Genomic DNA, 19,261 nt, shown 5'->3' with positions numbered 1-19,261 from the left:
GCCTCAGCGGATACCTCACATCATTCATTTTTTCATTCAGTTCAATGTATTGTATCGCCACAATTTCGATTTCATCGATTTTCTTGTACTATTCGACATGGAGTTTCTATTTAACTTACAAGTATATTTTTTTAATAATTTTTCTTCTTTTCTTTACATGGAAATCTTTGAATGATCGAGTTTTGCGGTTACGAATGTAACGATTTTCCCGCAACGTCTATAGTTACTCCTACTTAGTCAGTCAGTTTGCTCGCAATCCAATCGGATACTAAATGCTTTTGCTATCGCCGATGTTAGTCGTGCTAAAAGCCAGCAAATCGTGTCTTATCAAATGCGAAGCAATAAATTCAAATGTACGTACACATACAACTGTCCACTCCATGTACACATACACGTTCGTACTCACATACATAGGAGAGTAAGTACATTCATCAGGCGGACCCATTGGGGTGGGGTGTCGTTGGAAAGACAGACGACAATAGGTTTTTGCTATGACTACAGCGCCGACGACGTCTTTGAGAAATGTTCAAAGATAATGGCAATGGCATAAGAAGCTCTAAGGTTGCCAGCAAATGTTGGCTGTGCTACTTTTTAGAAAATTAAATATTATGCATATATTTGTTAGCTTACGAATCTGGTGGTAACTTTATTACGGGAATTAAACAGGGTCAATGTTAAAAAAAAAATTTTACAAAGGTTACTGGAAAATTTTGCGAAATTAGTTGACTAGTTAACACGTTTTTTTAAGGCGCTTAACAGTAACTTTGATATCCATATTATAAAAGAAAAATGCCTTAGCAACCCCTCGTCAACAAATTGACTAGGCCTTATCAGTGTGGTTTCAGGCCTGGTAAATCTACCATCGACTAGATATTCACATTAGGCCAAAATCTGGAGTAGACTCAACAGAAGCAGATCGACAACCCCCGCCTTTTCGTCGATTCTTTTTCTTCTTAATTGGTGCGATAACCGTTTACGCGATTTTGGTCGAATTTAACAAAACCAAGTCGTTTCTTTCTCGTGCTAACCGGCGCCAGTTGGACACACCAAGTCCTCTTTTCGTCGATTGCAAAGCTGCATTTACAGGATGACCTTAACAAGCCCCCCAGCGCAGTGAGAATTGGCAAAGATCCTTCCGAGCCATTTGAAAAAGCCTTATGGATAATTACGGGAGCTCCATGGTATACAGGAGCTCCCCAGGTAGCCAATGAAAGAGTACGGTTGAGCAAAAAATACCTACAAAAGCTAGAAGACCATCCCAATTAACTAACCCGAAATCTACTTCTAAATGAAGGTCACGCGGGATTGAGAAAAAAGACATCTTCAAGTCTGCACTATGTTAATTATCTCATCTCGCACGAGAGTCCGTCCACGAAAGCAACGGAATCTCGAACATTCGGGCGTTCAGTGCGGCTGGGATCGGATTAATCTCAATTGTCGTGTGGGACAACGGAAGCTTTAAGGGAAACTGGGAACTAGATCTTTCCAGCTCCCAGCTACGATTGTTAGTTTCTTATCCAAAAAAGGTGCAATAAATAAAGATGAAAAAAAAATAGAAATTTGAAACGTGGTTTCAGATAAGCGCTTCTTTATCATGCGACTTTTTCGACTTGATGACAGAGAAAATTATTCGCGCCGCCAATACCGACATCTCCAGCACTATTTTCTATACAAGTGTCATGCTGCTCGCTTACACTGACGGTATCGACATTGTTGGCATTAGTCGTCAGCGGGCAGTCAGTGCAACTTTCATTAAAAAGAATTCCGTAGGGTGGGTCTTACGGAAAACAAGGGCAAGACAAATCACCTTGTGTCAATAACCAAAAAATCTATGCGTATTGGACAGCAGGTTCCGATTGACAATTACGAATTCGTCGTAGTCAAAGACTTTGTCTACCCAGGATCCAATATTAACACCAAAAAAAAAATCCCTCAGCCAAGAGATAGTTACAACGAAGAATAACACTTGCCCACAGGTGCTACTTTGGGCTGGGTTGTCAATTCCTTAGAGTTCTCTCTCAACGCAAGAAAAAAATGCTCTATCAATCAATCATCCTGTATGGCGCTGACTCCTGGACATTGATGAACACCAATGGGCGGTTATTAGGAGCTTTCGAGAGAAAAAATATTCGCAAGATCTAGCAATGATCGCAATGGTTCAATTTGTGTGAATGATGCAACCAAGAGCTGTACGCCAACATCAACGTAGTGAGGCTCATTAAAATTCAGCGCCTGCGCTGGCTAGGATACGCTGAGCGAATAGACAATAACGCTCCAGCAAAGAAGGTGCTCTCTTCGAAATATTATATACTGGTGGAACTCGCAAAACAGAACGTCCTCACCTACGTTGGAAAGATCAAGTCGTCGACGACCTGATCGACCTTCGTATGTCGAACTGGCGCAATAAAGGTGTCTATTGATATTAGGAAATTTTAATTTTCCATTCATATTGAGAAAATTTTGCTGCTTCAACTTTGCAAATTTTCTTTTGGTGTTGCCATTGCACAAAATTACAAGTAAAAATACTCTTCTTCTTCCTGTTTTTTGACAGACACGTAGGTGTGTGATGGTGTAAGGGCTTAGTTTATTCGTTTGAGTTTATCGGCGAGAATTTTTATGGTAACTTTAAAATCAATAGAATATCGACAAAAAAATATACAAAATAATATATTTGGTTTGAAAAATTTACAATAACAACTATTTTTAATATATTTCTTAGTTACTATAATAATGATTTTTTTAATGAAAAATATCTAAATTTTTACATTTTTTAGACTTTTCGATGCGATTTTCTATGAAATTTAATCACTTTTTATCCAAGTTTATCCAGGTTTTTACTTATGGATCTGTACAATGGGTGTTGCCCGTCGTCTTCACATATGTACCTTGCAATTGTTAGTTTTAGGTCTACAGTCGACAACAACCTTGAGAAGAACGAGAACACAAAGGGCGTTGACAGAGCATGAGCATCACAAGTAACGAATTGAAGCAACCAACCAATAGTTGCCTGTTTAATGCGGTCTTACTAATACTACGTCTCTTCTATTCGCCATTTCCCCGCTCGCTATCTTATGCTCGATTAACTTGACGAATAACAACATCAAAGTTATCGAGTTATAGCTCCTGGTGACGCTCAAGCATGCATCTCCTGCAGCTTATATGTGTGCGTGTCGGGTGTCACACATACTTGTTGTCGGCTTTTGCATGATGAAAACCAAAAATTTTAGATATTAACGTCATGCACCCGACACGCACACATACACATATAAGCTGCAGGACATGCATGCTTGAGCGTCAGCAGGAGCTATAAAAGATTCGCCGCTAGCTCATTAGACTGGTATAACGCACTGCCTTACCAACACATGTAATTTAAGGGGTTATACGCAGTTATGACTTTCAAAAAAATCGATTTTTTTTATTGCATTTTTGTAATGTACATATATTCAAAAGTATACGCACGAAATTTGAAGTAGATCTAAGCAATACTTTCGGAGTTATACCTAAATATGTAGAGATGCCTCGGCACGTTTTAAGGTAGGTATTGAAACTTTAAACGTGTTTTTTTCAAAACGGCATTTTTCAAGTCGGTGTACACGATATCTCGAAAACGGCTTGTTTGATCGGTCAACCGTTTTAACTCAATCTTTAAAGATACATTTTCTAGTAATTAATCGTTCCTTTTGTAAATCTGATACTTATTTTCCATTTTATAATCAATTTACGGCCAAATTTTAACGTAAAAATCGAAATCATTTCTTTTAAAAGCTGCCATTTTGTGAAAATTCACTATTTTGATTAGCCGAACGATTAATTACTAGATAATCTAATATATTTGGTTTTTTGATTTCAGATAATCCAATCCTGAGTTACGATGTACACCGTAAATCGTCTTTTTTTAAAGGAGATTCCAGAAATCGCCTGCAGCGCGCTCTATAATCAACATTTTCATAAATAAAAAATTTTGTTACGTTCTTGAAGGATGCTTTTATAACCGCCAAAAATTTTCAAATTAAAATATTCTGAAGTTTCTTCAGGATAAATCCTTGACAACCCGTCTTTTATTTGCTTCATAATTGCGTATAACCCCTTAAGTCAGCTCTATTTCAGCGTTGCCAAGATATGTTCATTTATACCAGTTGCTACATCTATTCGCCACTTGCTAACGTTTAGCGAATCGAAGGTGCCTTATACGCGGCTTAAGACTTGCCGAACTGAAAAAATAGCAAAATTACTATCTAAAGTGAGAGTACCGGAATATTAGCCAAAACCAAGGCGAATATATTCAAGGTGGTGGCATTCGAGCAACAACACAATTTTTTAAAGAAGGAAGAATAGAAAAATTGAATTAATGACAAATAAATAAAATTAGGTTGTGGCGCATTCACAACACAAAAACAACTTTCCGTCATTTCATTTCACTGACATTTCTAAATAAAAGGCGAATGGAAGAAGAGGAAATCCACTACTCTAATTACACAACCTGCTATAGATACGCCTTGGCCAAAACAAAATAAGAGAACCAAAACAAAAAATACTTTTTTTTATAATTTTTTAAATTTTCACATCTTTTTATTCTTAAAGCACAAAATACTCACAAGATTATTTGTGCAGATATCGGTCTAAACAGAGTTTTAACGAAGGAAATGTATGCGAATAGGATCCATCATCATTTTGTTACAGTTTTTTTTTATAAACGCCAAACAGCTGATTGCTTGACACTTTTCATGATTTTTTCAGCATAGAAATTTATACTTACACTGCGTTAAAAGCTTTAGTCGAAAGAGATTTATAATTTAGGCATATTTTCGTTGAATGGACGGATTAAAAAGCAATATATTCCGTTTTATGCCACCGAAACCCTTAACTAATTGAAGAACAGTCTCTTTACAACGAAAAAGTTACAATTTGCGTTGATATGATCATTAAACTGTATTTTTTTCTTTGAAGATGATGATGGGCCTAGTGTAAACGCAAGTAGAAAACGTTACCGAGTCATGATAACGGATTTTGAGATGCCTATTACAAGAGTACACCGTCACGATGCACAGAATGCAGAGATGTGGAACAACAACTGATTGGACGAGTGTATGAATACGTGCGAAATGAGCGTTGCCGAGACTCCAATGACGTGTCAGCCAAAGTTACGCTCACAATTTTGCTTCGGATGGCTAAATGTGGTAATCTATCTTCCAAACTGTGCACCGAGTGTCACACAGTTCAATTCAGTGCGACCATTGCTGCGCAGCAGAGAGACTGATATCGAAAAATTGCGGTTTTGACTGGCCACGCAGATGATCCTATTGAACAACACCGGACTTTTACTTGCAAGGTTATTCAATTGAAAGCCAAAAAACCGCTTGAAATCGCAGCCACATTGGCCAACACAGGGTCCGGCACTAGAAGTGTAACCATCTTTAGACCGCTCGCGCAGCTGATGCACGGGCATCAGCTGACTGTTAGTTGACTAGTTGACAGTTCAGAGTATTTTTTACAAGCGCGCGGAAGCATTTTGCGGAAAGTAAACGCGAAAAAAGAAAATCTGTAATGGAGTCCAAACTTAATAGTGTGATTGCATAATATTTGGCTGGAAAATCGCAACCAGCGATTGTTCGTGAGCTCGCGCACCTTATCGCACCATTACATCGCGAAACGTCATGGAGGTGGTCATCAAAAGACTAAAACGTCACGTGAAATAGTTCAAAGAGTTAAAAATCGAATTCAGGGAATTCCCCGACGAAGTGCCAATCAAATGGCGAAAGAACTGAAAATTTCTGACCGTAGCATCTGGCGCATCAGCAGCATACTGAAAAATGATCTGAAAGTCAAGCCTTACAAGATCCAAAAGGCGCTTGATCTCGCACCAAAGCAGCAACAAGTCAGACTTGAGAGAGCGAAGGAGTTGCTTCGCTTGGCCGAAAGTGATCAATTTCCGAACATTGTGTTTTCTGACGAGAAAATTTTTCAAATTGAGCAATTCGTAAACTGCAAAAGTGATAGGGTTTATTTGGCCGACCCTTCATATGAGAATTTGAGTGATAGATTGGCCACCAGGAAGCAGCACCCGCCACAGGTAATGGTTTGGGCCGCTGTAACCGCAGATGGGCGCTCTGCAATCGTTTTCATAGAGCTTGGCGTCAAGATAAATGCGAATTATTATCGGGAGAGTATTCTGGAGGTTGCTTTGCAGCCGTGAGCAGACAAACATGTCAGTGGCAGACCATGGACGTTTCAACAGGACTCGGCACCGTCTCTCAACGCTCAAGTGAACCAAGAATGGCTAAAACAACGTTACGAACTTCATAACGATGGATTATTCTCTTTGGGCCATTTTGGAGAGCAAGGTCCGAACTAAAAGATTCGCCATTCTCGAGGCGCTGAAAAGAGCCATTGCCCAATACCTGCAAGTTACATTCGGGCAGTTTGCGATTCGTTTCTGGACCGTCTCAAGGGCATAGTCAAGGCAAAAGGTGGTCATATCGAGCAAAAGTAAATTTATTATTAATTTTGTATTATTTTCACATATTTTTTACTTGGAATTGAATAAAAGTAATTTTCCCAACTAAGTTTATGGCTTTTTTAATTGGTTACACTTCGAGTGCCGCACCCTGTACAGCAAAGATTTGTTGCGAAATTTCACATAAAACTAGAAGAAAACCAAAGACAACATTATTACCATCACCTTTTTATTGAACTTCGTCCCAGGAATATGTAGAAGAAAACGATCTGGAATATGGAAGGACAAATGATTGGTTATCCACCAAGAGATTTCTAGCCAGTAACAATTCGGTAATAAGGCGGATCGTCTAACATTGGGTTTTTCTGGAATATGGACGGACAATTGATCATTCGTCCTTCCATATTCCAGAAAAACCCAATGTTAGACGATCCGCCTTATTACCGAATCTTGCGCGTGCGACTTCTACTTGTTTTCTAAGGTAAAATCTGCATTAAAAGTTATAAGATTTCTGTTCTTTGAAGTTGTGAAAGAGAAAATAGCGCGCATCCTAACAAAGCTGAAGATACAGAGAAGAACACTTTTTCGAAGAATAAAAGATTCGCATGAAGCGTTGTTGAGATAGAAGAGGGCTCCATATTAAAAGTGAAAATGAGTAAATATGTAAAAAATAAATTGTTTGACATCGCCAGTCTCGTTACTTAACAGTCACATCTCGCATTCTGACATACCAGCTACAATATCTCTCAGTGTAGAAATAAGGCCTCACATTTTTTTAAACGGTTTTCTCTTACTGTAACTAACTAAACTTTTTTTGTGAAATTCCGTTGCAGTGGCAGTCATGAAGCCAAAGAGTGTCGTTATTTCGATATGAATCCAAAGAGTTTCGTTATTGCAGATCCGGCTGGAGCACACTTTGCCTTCAACATACATACTTATACAACAAAAAGTATTATTTGACAAATCTTAATGATTGCCCTTACATATAAATATATGGCTTACCAATTGAAATTGTCCATTTTCATATAAACTTACAGCTGGTAACCTCACATTATGCAATTTATACATACATACATATGTACATAAATGCTTGTATTTTATTTGTCGTAGCCGCCAACAAAGTCGTAATCAAGAGTCATTCGGCAATTGATAGTCATGTGCGTATTTTAGGAAACTTACCGCCCAACCACCCACCCATAAATAGTGTCTGAAAAACCATAAGACAACACAAACCGAAATGAAAGCATATGTATACACATGCATACAAATATTTAGATATGTAGAGAGTCAGTCGACGGATGAGTGCAAATGCGAAAATGAGCTTTTAATTATTCAAACTTAGCTAACAGCTGGAAAACAACTCTCGCATTGGCTCATTCAATTTCTATGTTGCTCTCAGTTTTGATATGTAATGCTTGGATTTGTATGTATGTATGTATGCAGTCGAACACTACCGGCAGGTAATCGCTTGCATTTGAAACTTTAAATGCATCGTACAACCCTTTTATACCCTTTACGGTATTTGACGTGTTAATGATTTTACCCCATTCCTGACATTTCAAAAAAATTTATTTCAAAAAGTTGTATGCTCGAAAAAAACAGTTATTTTGTTAAAATAATTATTATTGAACTGTATACTCCCTGCTGAAATGCTGATTTCTATTGTTAATTTGCTAGTGTTCACTTTTTTTATTTTTAATTGACGTAGTCGCGCTCATACAAAAGGTCAATGGTTGAGTAGTAATTTTGTAAGGAAGGAATAACTGGTGGGTCGACAATTTATGAATTTTATATTTGCTGGTCGATTATATTATAATTGTGACCTGTGACATTTGACTTACATTTCTTATGTAAAATTTCCCCTGAATCCGAATATGAAGTCAGATATTAAGAGGGTAGAAAAATTATCGAGACATATGTAGATAAATTTTAATTTCCAATATTTTTTACATTAATCACTTTTTACTGAAACAGGCGTAAATATATCTTTAAAATCTATTTTATGCACTCCCACTCGGATTTCTCCCATAAACATCTAGGCGATGAACACGGTGAAGTTTCCCTTCAAATCTTGTTGTTGTTGTTGTAGCAGTTTGTCAAGCTCGTCATCGATGTGGTTGTTGCAGAAGCATAAACATTCCCCATACATATTTGGGGAATGCTGTTCGAGCGACAGTCGTTGACCGGGTATAAGTCAGAGTGGTTCCGGTAACCGACTGTCGTTAGAACGTCCCGTCGATCTCATTTAACGGTAGGCCAAATAAACATTGGAGAGAGGTGTTCGGTGAGTGGGTTTAAGGGGGTAAAGGAATAAGATGGTGCGGGTCGTGCACATGCCGGATATATGTTGCATATATCGGGCTCGATTCTAGAGTTTAACCTACATAATGCAATATCCTGAACGCAACTGTGCTAAGATAACGCAGGTCTGAAGCTCTTCGTCAGCGATGGATGGTGGTTAGACACTGATGACTGCATTCGGGTGGCAGCAGTTTAAAAAAGTAGTAAGAAACTCCTGATGAATGTCGTTTATTGCCTGTAAAATCCTGGATGTCGTTAGTTAAGTCGAAGAGATGCCTTCTGACGAGCCTGGGGGAAATGGCTCAGCCTCCCGCTAGTGCCTATAGGAATTGCTTGTTAAGCATTCTTCTATGCTTCCTAACTGGGAAATGTTGCAGAGAGAACATCAGGAGACATCCCGTGGCTGTCCTCGTAACAGTATTTGCCAGGTTTGGATTTTCATCCACTACGTGTCACTAGTACCAGACGACCAAATATATATATAATTGGCGCGTACACCCTTTTCGGGTATTTGACCGAGCTCCTCCTCCTATTTGCGGCCTGCGTCTTGATGTTGTTTCACAAATGCAGGTACCTCCAGTTTCAAGCCGACTCCGAACGGCATATATTTTTTATGAGGAACTTTTTCATGGCAGAAATTAACTCTAATGTTTGCCATTGCCTGCCGAGAGGCGACCGCTATTAGAAAAAACATTTTCTTCATTTTTGGTCGTTCACCGAGATTCGAACTTTCGTTCTCTCTGAATTCTGAATGGGAGTCACGCACCAACCCATTCGGCTACGGTAGCCGCACAGAAGACCAAATGGGCCAGCAACATTTTTTTGTCTTTGCTCCAAGTGCTATGTGCTAGCGATTTGAGGATATTGTGGCAGTTTTGGATTTTAGTGACAATTGCGGTTATATGCACCGTGAAGGAGATCAAACTATTAAAAGTAGAACTCAGTAGCTTGGCGTTATTGACAGTCGCTATTGATATGTCATCGACTTTGAACTCCCTCTCTTGGTTGACGAAACTTCGAAACATAGAAGTTGATAACCAAAAGAGAAAGGGCACCACGCTGTAGCACTCCTTGCTTCAGCCTCATGTCAGTACACCCCGTACACGCATGGGAAATGTTTTTGCTGCTACAACAACAACAACAACAACAAGAGCTAACTCAAAAACGTAATATTTTAACGAGTTTTGAGCACACATACCACTCACTTTGCGCGTTTTTTTTTGTGGCATTTTCGGATGAGGGGAAAAAAAATCCAAAAATCAACGAGAACTTTGAGCCGCATCAAACTTGCCCGGGGAAACTTTTAAGGAGGCCAAATATGTGGTATATATTTTGAATGTATTTTGTCCCCTTTAAAGTATTCAAACTCAGATATAATACACACTTTCTGACCGGAAAGCGCTTTGGTATGGCCCGAGCTCTTCTAATAATTCGGATTTTAGCTTCATAATAGTGGCAAATGTAAGTCTTTTCAAAGATATTTTCTGATTTGAGAACAAGAGACCAAGTCAGGTTGGTATGGTGATTGAAGGAAAATTACGGATAGCAAGATCTTGATAACAGGAAATCGTCGAGCACACTAAAACTCGTCTAACCTTTGTGTCTGTGAAAAATAGGTCCGAAATTTGATTGTCATAAAAAATTCTATATTTGACGAAAAAAACTGTGCAACTGAGTGTTTCATAGGAGTAACACATTGGTCGAAAAGTCCCGGGCCTTTTCCAGTTAATAATAACATTATATAGACAGCTGTTAAAATCTCGTGATATTCTATTAGTAGTTAGTTCGTAAGTTATTGTTCTAAGAGTGACACTACTTTTGTGACGCCATGTGACAACGGAAATATGGACCCATCACTTCACTCCGCAATCAAAGGGATCGCCGTCTGAGTGGACAGCTATTGCTGGGACTCGTCCAAAGCGCACGAAAGCACAACAATCGGCTGGAAAGTTTATGATCTCAGTATTTTGGGATATGTGTGGTAAAATATTCATCGACTATCTTGAGAAGGGAAATACCATCAACTGTGAGTATTACATCGCAAAAAAACGTCCGCATGCGGCAAAGAAAAAAATTGTGTTTCAACAAGACAGCGCGCCGTGTCACAAGTCAATCAAAACAATGGCAGAATTACATGAATTGAACTTAGAATTGCTCCCACATCGCCAGATTTGGCTCCCAGCGAATACTGGATGTCCGCAGACCCAAAAAAACAAACTGCTCGCCAGTAAGAAATTTCGTTCGAATGAAGTTGAATGAGGTTATCGCTGAAACTAGGGCCTATTTTGAGGTAAAAGATAAATCGTTCTAAAAACGGAGCATGGAAAAGTTGGATTGCATTGGTGGAAATTATGAATAAAGCTAAGTTTGGGCAAAATAAAACATGTTTTTTTTTTTAATGCACGGGGCTTTTACAGGCCATGCGTATACATCGTATGTATTGGCGGCCGCCGTAGCGAGACCACCATTCGTAATTCAGAGAACGTTGGTTCGAATCTCGGTGAAAAACCAAAAACAAAAATGTATAATAACGGTCGCCCCTCGGCAGACAATGCAAACCAGTGTATTTCTGCCATGTAACAGCTCCTCATAAAAAAAATATCTGCCGTTCGGAGTTGCCTTGAAACTGTAGGTCCCTCCATTTGTCAAGACGCACACCACAAATAAGAGGAGAAGCTCGGCCAAGCACCCAGAAAGGGTGTAAGCGCCAATTATATATACATATGTATATATATGTATAGGGTGATCAATTAAGAGGAGTTTTTTTCATTTGCGTTTTTTTTACAGATCGCGCGCGAGTTGTGGCAAACTGTCATCCTGGATTTGTTGAACAGCGTTTGGCATTTCATCATGGAAAGACTCACACCGCAACAACGTCTACAAATTGTTCAAATGTATTATGAAAATCAGCGTTTGAAGAAGATCCGCTGTTTTCGAGCAAAATTTTGTTCAGCGATGAGGCGCATTTCTGGCTTAATGGTGTTATTCACGAAATGCTCGAACGAGTGATTGAAAATTGGACCTTCAGAATGGACCACCTTAAGCGTAGTTGCGGCCAACATTTGAATGAAGTCATATTCAAAAAGTAAATGTCAAAGAATGTCCTTTCAAATGATAAATAAAGGTTTTGAACATAATTTACATTTTTGTTTTTTTTTAACTATTGAAAAAAGCACCTCATGATTGATCACCCTATATACATATATAATGTATCATCAGACTGGGTTAACCATTCTGCCTCTGTATGTATCTAAATCCGGATGTCTAGGCTGAGAAAGCGTAGCGCGTTTTTTACACCGTTTTTGAGTTAGCTAATCAGCTGGTCACAGCATTCGATTCAATGTGCCTCATATTGCTATAAAAGTCTACCCAAATGGATAGCTATCAAATGTACGTAAATAAAAAGCTAGTTAACGGCATTTTTTTTTTCTAGAAATATTTTGCAGCATTTAAACTTGAGGTGGAAACCGAGTAATATGACTTGTACTTGCACTTAGTGCTATGCTCCAGCAACTGCATAACGGTCACACGGGGCAAAGGCAGCGATGCGTTCAGAGGAAGTACGCCGCAGCAACGTCTGCTGCTTTTTCTTCGTACTACTTGGTGATCTATGGTTATACAAACCTGCAGCCGCAACGCAAAGACGACTTTGCACACCAAAGCGGATACATACAGCAGTGTGCAGCGTTGTTGGAAACGAATGCAATGCCACAGAGGAATTTGGGTAGAGTGAGGCGCCTATTTGCCGAGGATGGTGGTGTTCACTATTGCAGCTAAGACGAATATACACAATACTTTCCTACTCTGTGAGTATGCGGGCGGATGCTCGCAGCAAATAGCTTTCTTGAGCTGCACGCGAATGGGGCAACAAGCATAGCAAATCATTAGAGTGTACACACACAATCATTTTACACCTCCCGAATGTTAAAAATAAACTTGTTGATAAAAATACACACTCGAAAGAGAATCCAATGGGAAAATATTCCATATGCGTAAAACGTGCAGATTTCGATGCTACAAACGCATCAGCAAGCCACATTTGTGATAGTCGAAACCTTTTACGATGATTCACGTTCCGAGCAGGGCGCTGGTCTGTGGTTGACTTAAACTGCAACGAAAACTTTTTTGGAGAACTGACAATGGATATGATGTGTATTGAATGCCATTAGGTGCGGGTGCTATGGGTTTTTCGACATTTACATTTACATACATATGTCGCTGTCCGCATATTTTGGTCGTGAACTTTACAATAGTAATTCCGGCTAGGAGCTTAAAATGTATTTTGCACAAGCTGCACAATATTTCAGGAACATATTTACATATGTATTTCACATCATTCGCAGTCTCTACTTACCGACTTTTTGCAGGGCATTCATGTTCATTTTCCTTTCCAATCCTCTTTGCAAAGGAACTTTGCTGACACTGCTACTTTTTTAGTTTCACCAAATTCCTTCTGTTTATGCTTTACATATTAAGGAATATATAATACTGCTTTTGTTTAAACTTTTATATCACTTTTCTTATTGCAATTGCACATTTTTCAATACACACGCGCGATTTTTTTTTCTCCAAATTTACGTTCAGCGTATTTTTTAACTTTGAACACACTTTGACTTCTTTGCATTTCTTTAGGGACTCACTCACTTTTCTCAGGCAATTGCACTGCGGGCTGCTTCAACTGCTGCTTCTGCCGCTGTCGCTGTTATTGTGTGTGCGTAGCTAAATTGTTCACAGCGAATGTGTGTGTTGGATTGTTGCTGCTTCCCCTTGTTTTGCGAGAGCGCCGGCTGCTCTCTTTGTATTCCTCCGTTTGTGTGATATTTTTGCCGCTAGATGTCAGCACTGGTGTTTTGACGTTTTCAACATTCCTACATTCGTAAACAAACGTTCTCTGGTTAATCAAGGTTCTCGACATTTATCTTCTCTGGAAAAAGTCTATATTCTGTGAAGTGGACGCTTTAATTCAATTCTCTTGAATGGAAACATATTTATATACCAAAATCTATTGTTGTTTTTAATTAAAATTCCTTCTAAATACGTTATACAAGCGCTAAGCAAAACAATCCCAATTATAATTTTTTTTGTTTACATTCGCGTGCCTTGGAGCACCTACCGTGTTTTTGATAAATCACAAAAATGTTATCGATAGGACAAGATATTCGATTAAAGAACATTGGGTAATATATAGGAATAACGGTTCGCCTACATACAACATTAAGTTATGATTACGCGCCACGTAACTTGCTTTCTGCTCTAAGTAATTCGCGAATTATGTGGGTAAATGCAACATTTTGAATGTTCCGTAAAAGTATGTACATATGTGTGGATGTGTGTAAAAGTATGCATGCAAAAATTCAATGGCAACGTCGGGGCGATACCACAAAACACAAACCGATGTATAGTGTAAGTATGTAACCAAACGAAAGCAGCGGGTTTCTACGGGCACAAGTTTTGAACAGTTTTATGTATCTCACGGGCAACAGACAGGGACTACAATATCACCAGTTAATGTGGGCACCATTATCCTGTTTCCATGGCGCATCCGTAAAACACTTTGGCAGCACTCCTTACAGTTACTTTTCTTTTATTTCAATTGTTATTATTTGCTGTGAATATCGGTTATGGATAAAGAAGTAAGCTGAAACTAATATTTTATTGTAGTTTACTTCACAATTTGTTTATTTTTAAAACAAACCCCATCAACGTGCTGGCAGAATGAGTTCGATCCTAAAATATTTGTAATAAAATATTTTTTCTTTAACATTCACAAGTTCCTATAAACTTTAAAAATGTCTAACTTTCTTCCAGGGAAAACTTTCAAAACTAAATGATAACTTCACAGTTCTTAGAACACAGTTGCGTCATTAGCTGCAACCACTCTTCATGAAGTTGGAACAGCTCCTTAGAAAACAATTTGGTTTCTCTCACATATCTTGAGGGGTTCAGCGTCCTCCTATACGTAATAATTTTTCGCAATACCATTTTTACTTGTATTATTAAAATTTAACTTTTCTGGTTATTATTCAACGTTTGGAATTTTGTTTTGGTTTGTCAATAACTTTCCGATAAAAATTATAAAGAAATAACTATCTGATTCAGTCTCAATTACCTTGCGAATCACGAAATAATAGATGCTGCAAATGGAGTAATTCGCTCTTAAAATTTTATATGGCCAATTTCATGATTTGAAAGATTTATTAGTTGAGTTGACGCCAGTGAAGTAGCTCACATAGGCAATTATTCGGTTGCGGCGTAGCTCTGATTGTAACATTTTTTTTTTACGCTGACATTTGCATTGTACTTGGGCAGGGAAATGTGCCAGGGCTTAAATATAATTCAAACTCAAATGGCTGATTGGTTCTAATAAATCAAAAATACTCTCATGGGCAAAACCAAAACAAGCCGTACTAAATATCTTGCCGATTATTTTTTTTTTTGTTTTTGAGACCTCGAAAATTTGTAAAATGTCTTACTGGAGGGATAAGTTACCCTCTAAGAAAGTTTGAAGCAGTTTAAGCAACTTAGTTAGGGGATGGAAATCAAATGCAGGTATGAAAAGGGCTTAGAGCCTCCATGGGCTTGTTTAGACAAGCAACTTGTCTAACCTAACCTAAAATTCAGATATCAACGAATGGTAAATTTGCACATTCGAATAAGAATTAGTGATATGGACCAACGCGGTTTATTAGATCCCAAAGATTATAATGGTATGGACACGTTTTGAGAACCAGCAGCGAAATAACGACCAAAAAAGTATTTGAAGCAAACCCTGAAGGAACAAAAAGGAGAGATCGGCCAAGGTGATGATGGTTGCAAGACGTAGAAGACGATATAGGAAAGATGAGAATCTCACAACCTAGAGCGAATGCGGACTGTTGAGAGGAATAGAGGGGTATTGTAAAGGAGGCATTAATCCACCCTGGACTGTAAGGCCAAGATGATGCTTTTTATTTTATTTTAATAAGTGGTTCTTACACCGAGCTCGTTGAACTACTGCGGTGTGTTTTGTTTTAATAAACTTTCTGATTTAACGAGGTAGCAGGTCTAATAATGCTGTAAAGAATATTTTCAACGAAATTCATTAACACTGCCGCTGATTTCTGATTTCCATATCTATGAAGTGTTTATTCGGATTTAGACATAAAATATTGGTAATAATACGTTTACATATGAGCAGATGATCTACTTTTTCGCGCTTTACTGAAAATCCGTGATTAAAAAGCGCGATATCCCATACAAAATTTCTGTCCCCAAATTTGAGATTATAAAATAGTCCTAGATAATAACGATACTTATTGACATACAACCCTGTATTTTCTGTGTTATCGATAATTCTTATTACGAATGTAAGGAAAAACATCAAAGAAAAAACTAAATGAAATGAATGTCGGCGAAGAAAACAGGTCTTTAAACACAAACATATAGAAAAAAACGTGTGTCCATAAACGTTTTGTCCTCGTTTTACTTATTATAAAATGTAATATAGAACTTCTAATGAGTATTACTGCCATAATTTTTTGCAACCTCAGTAAACGTCGTACACGGATTTCCTCCAACTGTTTATTATTAGCAGCCAATTGCGCAGTCAAATTAGCTATTCCTTCTACTTGTATTTTCTTCATATCATTAATAATAATTAAAGAAACCAAAAACACCGAAGTACTCAACCAAAATAATTTCCATTGAGAGCTGATTGTAGATGTTGCAGGTAATCTGCCTCATGTGAACGGGAAGATTAATTTGGTGGATTTATAGGTGATTAATGCAATGTGAACGTATTATAAAAAAATGTGTGTGAATACCTGTTATACATAAGAAGTTATCGATATTCGAATTATGCTAATCGATTTATGACTTTGTCATTACCAACTGTTTACTTCAACAATTTCAATTTCATTGGCGCTTTTTCAATTCCTTCAAGTTGTTTACTTTGCACAGATGGATTCAGAAAATAAGCTTGTACATTGTCGTAATGCTCTAATTGCTTTAGTGATCAATAATGTGGAAAATAAAATACCTATCAAAGAAGAAGATATGCTCGAAATACTGGGTAAAGACAAAGCGTTGTTCAAGCAATGTCTTCCACTTGTGATTGAATCCTTAAAAAAGGTAAACAAAATGTTTGAATAAATTTGTTTACAATATAATAGAATTTTGGAATGGACAGGTGTATGGCATCATTGTGCAGAAGGTGCCGGGCACGAGAAAGTATATTTGCTACTCCGAGCTGACCTCATCTTCTACGGCAGAGTATGACGAAGAACAGTGTTGTCATTTAACCCTGTTATTTGTTATACTGTCTTACCTGCTGATGAAAGATTGTCGCGTAGATGAAGGTTGGTAAATTAACTAAAATCATCAATGTTTGCTAAGTAAAAAGAGATAAGCTAGATAATTAAAGAACATTTCTACTCTGCAGAGCAGCTGTTCGATTTTCTTAAGGGCCTGCGTATTGATGTTGATGAAGAGCACTCGTATTTTCAAGGAAATCTAAAGAAACTTATAGGTGACACGTTTGTTAAGCAATTGTATCTAAAGCGCGAAAAATCTGATACTGATACAGATTTGGAGACAAGGTCGGAATAATAATATTTGTAATTTGATTTGTAGTGTCTACATAAATTTTTCGTCCCTGTTTGTAGGTATCTATATTCTTGGGGTTATCGCGCAACTGTCGAATTCCCTGCGAAAGCGGTTTTAGAACATACTGCTGAGGTAGAAATTTTAAATTGTTCGTTAAATAAAAATGTGTTAAAACATTTCAAATTTTATTTTTCAGATTCTTGGAAAAGAGGCTCGAGAATTTGTTGCTGTGTATAACAAATGCTGCTGCGATGATAATGATGAGGAAACTATGGTTGTTGGCTAAAATTAAAAATCATTATGTTAAGATAAGCTTGTTAAGTTGTAAACTTTGTACATGAGGTAGTTATAAAATTTTCCTCGATTTTTCGTACGTATATTAAATTTCTTATCGTTAGTTACAATTAAATTCCAAACGGTTTTTCAAAATATTAATTAATTTCGTTGCATGTAAGTTACTTAAAAAAGTCTACGTTGATTTTGAATCCACGAGGCTTCAGTCAAAATTTGTCTTGCTTCTGTATTACAATTCACATAGCACATTTTTATTTATGCCCATTTAGATAAGTAAATCCGAATTGGATCATTGTAATATATTGGATGTTTTAAGCTGATTACCTTACATCTAACTCTGTGTGATGGCATTGGGGGGCAATTCAACTAGTGAAGCTTAAAACGTGCAAATGTCGATCCTTGTAAAGATGGCCTTCGTGATAAGGTCTCCAGTTCAAAAAGAACATATTCCAGTTTGACGCGTAGAGTGACGTCAATAATAGCTTAAGAGTATAGGGATCTGTGAAATTGGAGCTAAAACGGACACGTAGAAAAGAAAGCACGGAATGAAGCTTGGAAATGGTGTAGCTTAGATGAGTATTAAATGAAAATCTTGAGTCGAAAATCCCATCAAAGTCAGTTATCTCATAAAGAGCGGATAATCGAGTGCCGTCAATGCAATAAGGAATGAGGAGAGCGACACGTGCTTTGGAGAATGATAAGTGAAAACACCTGTTTAGATTTACATAGCTGTTGTTGTTGTTGTAGCAGCATAAACATTCCCCATACTTACATACGGTGAATGCTGCTGGAGTGACAGTCCTTGGCCGGATATAAATCCGGGTCGTTTCGGTAACGTAGAACCGACTGTCGTGGAAACGATTTACACAGCTGTATACCATTGGTTCAAAACCAGAGACATTATCCAGCTCAGCTGGGATCTTCAGGGAGTTTGAAGTGGTTGAAAATATTTTGAAATCATCTGCATATAAAATAAATTTTGAGCTAGTAAAATAAGTCGATTTTATCAGCGACATAATAACAAATAGCAAGGGGCTTATGATGCTGCCTGTTGGAACCCGGCGCGCCGCTATGAAGGCATTGGGGCACAAGTTGGTAGGATTTTATTCAGTATAAAAATTTTGAATTGAAATCAAAACTTGAATCGACTTGAAGACGTTTGTTAGAAGCCAACATACGAAAATCAGAAAAACGCAAGATTTGACACAATGAATCTACCGGACATGGAATCATACTGATTGTTGGAAATTAAACGCTACTATGTATCTTCTGGTTTGATAAATGAAGGGATTTAAAATTTGTAATTTGAACAGAGCGTTACTGCAACACAGCAGTTCAAGTAACAAAATAGCTTGTGTTACATTGTCGAGCTCCTTTCAGAAATCAACTTTAAACACGCTTTCAAACTCCGAGACACAATATTCTGAAAAAATCGCTAAATTGGTAACTGTGGAACCATCGTAAATGAAGCCGCGTTGATGGATGTCCTCTATGATTTACTAACTACTACTTTTTCAAAATTTAGTGCAGATTGTTCATTAGCAGCCTGTAATTAGAGACATCAATCCTGCATATAGAAGTGAGGGAAGCCACCTTCCAACGATGGATAAATTATCCAGAAGAAAGAGT

The 19,261-nt window shown here is 37.8% G+C and overlaps 2 protein-coding genes across 4 annotated transcripts in view; one reads left to right on the top strand and one right to left on the bottom strand.

The window, feature by feature from the left end:
• LOC129237373 (guanine nucleotide-releasing factor 2) overlaps nt 1-13,392 on the bottom strand; it is an 84,418-nt gene extending 71,026 nt beyond the window's left edge. Inside the window, exon 1 of one of the 2 annotated variants that reach the window (XM_054872071.1) lies at nt 13,110-13,392. In XM_054872071.1, coding sequence (XP_054728046.1) covers nt 13,110-13,137 — 28 coding nt within the window. In that variant the 5' untranslated portion in view covers nt 13,138-13,392. Of the gene's footprint in view, nt 1-119; nt 238-13,109 lie in introns of those variants that run through there. The other variant, XM_054872070.1, reaches the window with a different exon arrangement.
• A 670-nt stretch (nt 13,393-14,062) lies between these two features.
• Nucleotides 14,063-17,877, top strand: LOC129237857 (melanoma-associated antigen D4). 2 transcript variants are annotated; one of them, XM_054872817.1, is made up of 6 exons: nt 14,063-14,158; nt 16,677-16,864; nt 16,923-17,091; nt 17,175-17,331; nt 17,398-17,470; nt 17,535-17,877. In XM_054872817.1, exons 2-6 carry the CDS (start codon nt 16,694-16,696, stop codon nt 17,622-17,624), a joined length of 660 nt encoding a protein of 219 aa, XP_054728792.1. In that variant the 5' UTR covers nt 14,063-14,158; nt 16,677-16,693; the 3' UTR covers nt 17,625-17,877. The 2 variants fall into 2 exon arrangements, with proteins under 2 accessions (XP_054728792.1, XP_054728791.1); XM_054872816.1 differs by lacking the exon at nt 14,063-14,158 and having other exon boundaries at nt 16,628-16,864; nt 17,535-17,876.
• The last annotated feature ends 1,384 nt before the right edge of the window (nt 17,878-19,261 follow it).

This window comes from Anastrepha obliqua, chromosome 2, assembly GCF_027943255.1.
Source record: "Anastrepha obliqua isolate idAnaObli1 chromosome 2, idAnaObli1_1.0, whole genome shotgun sequence".
NCBI classification, from domain to species: Eukaryota; Metazoa; Arthropoda; class Insecta; order Diptera; family Tephritidae; genus Anastrepha; species Anastrepha obliqua.
The sequence above is the reverse complement of the archived record's forward strand: the minus strand, read 5'-3'. Positions and strand labels throughout refer to the sequence as shown.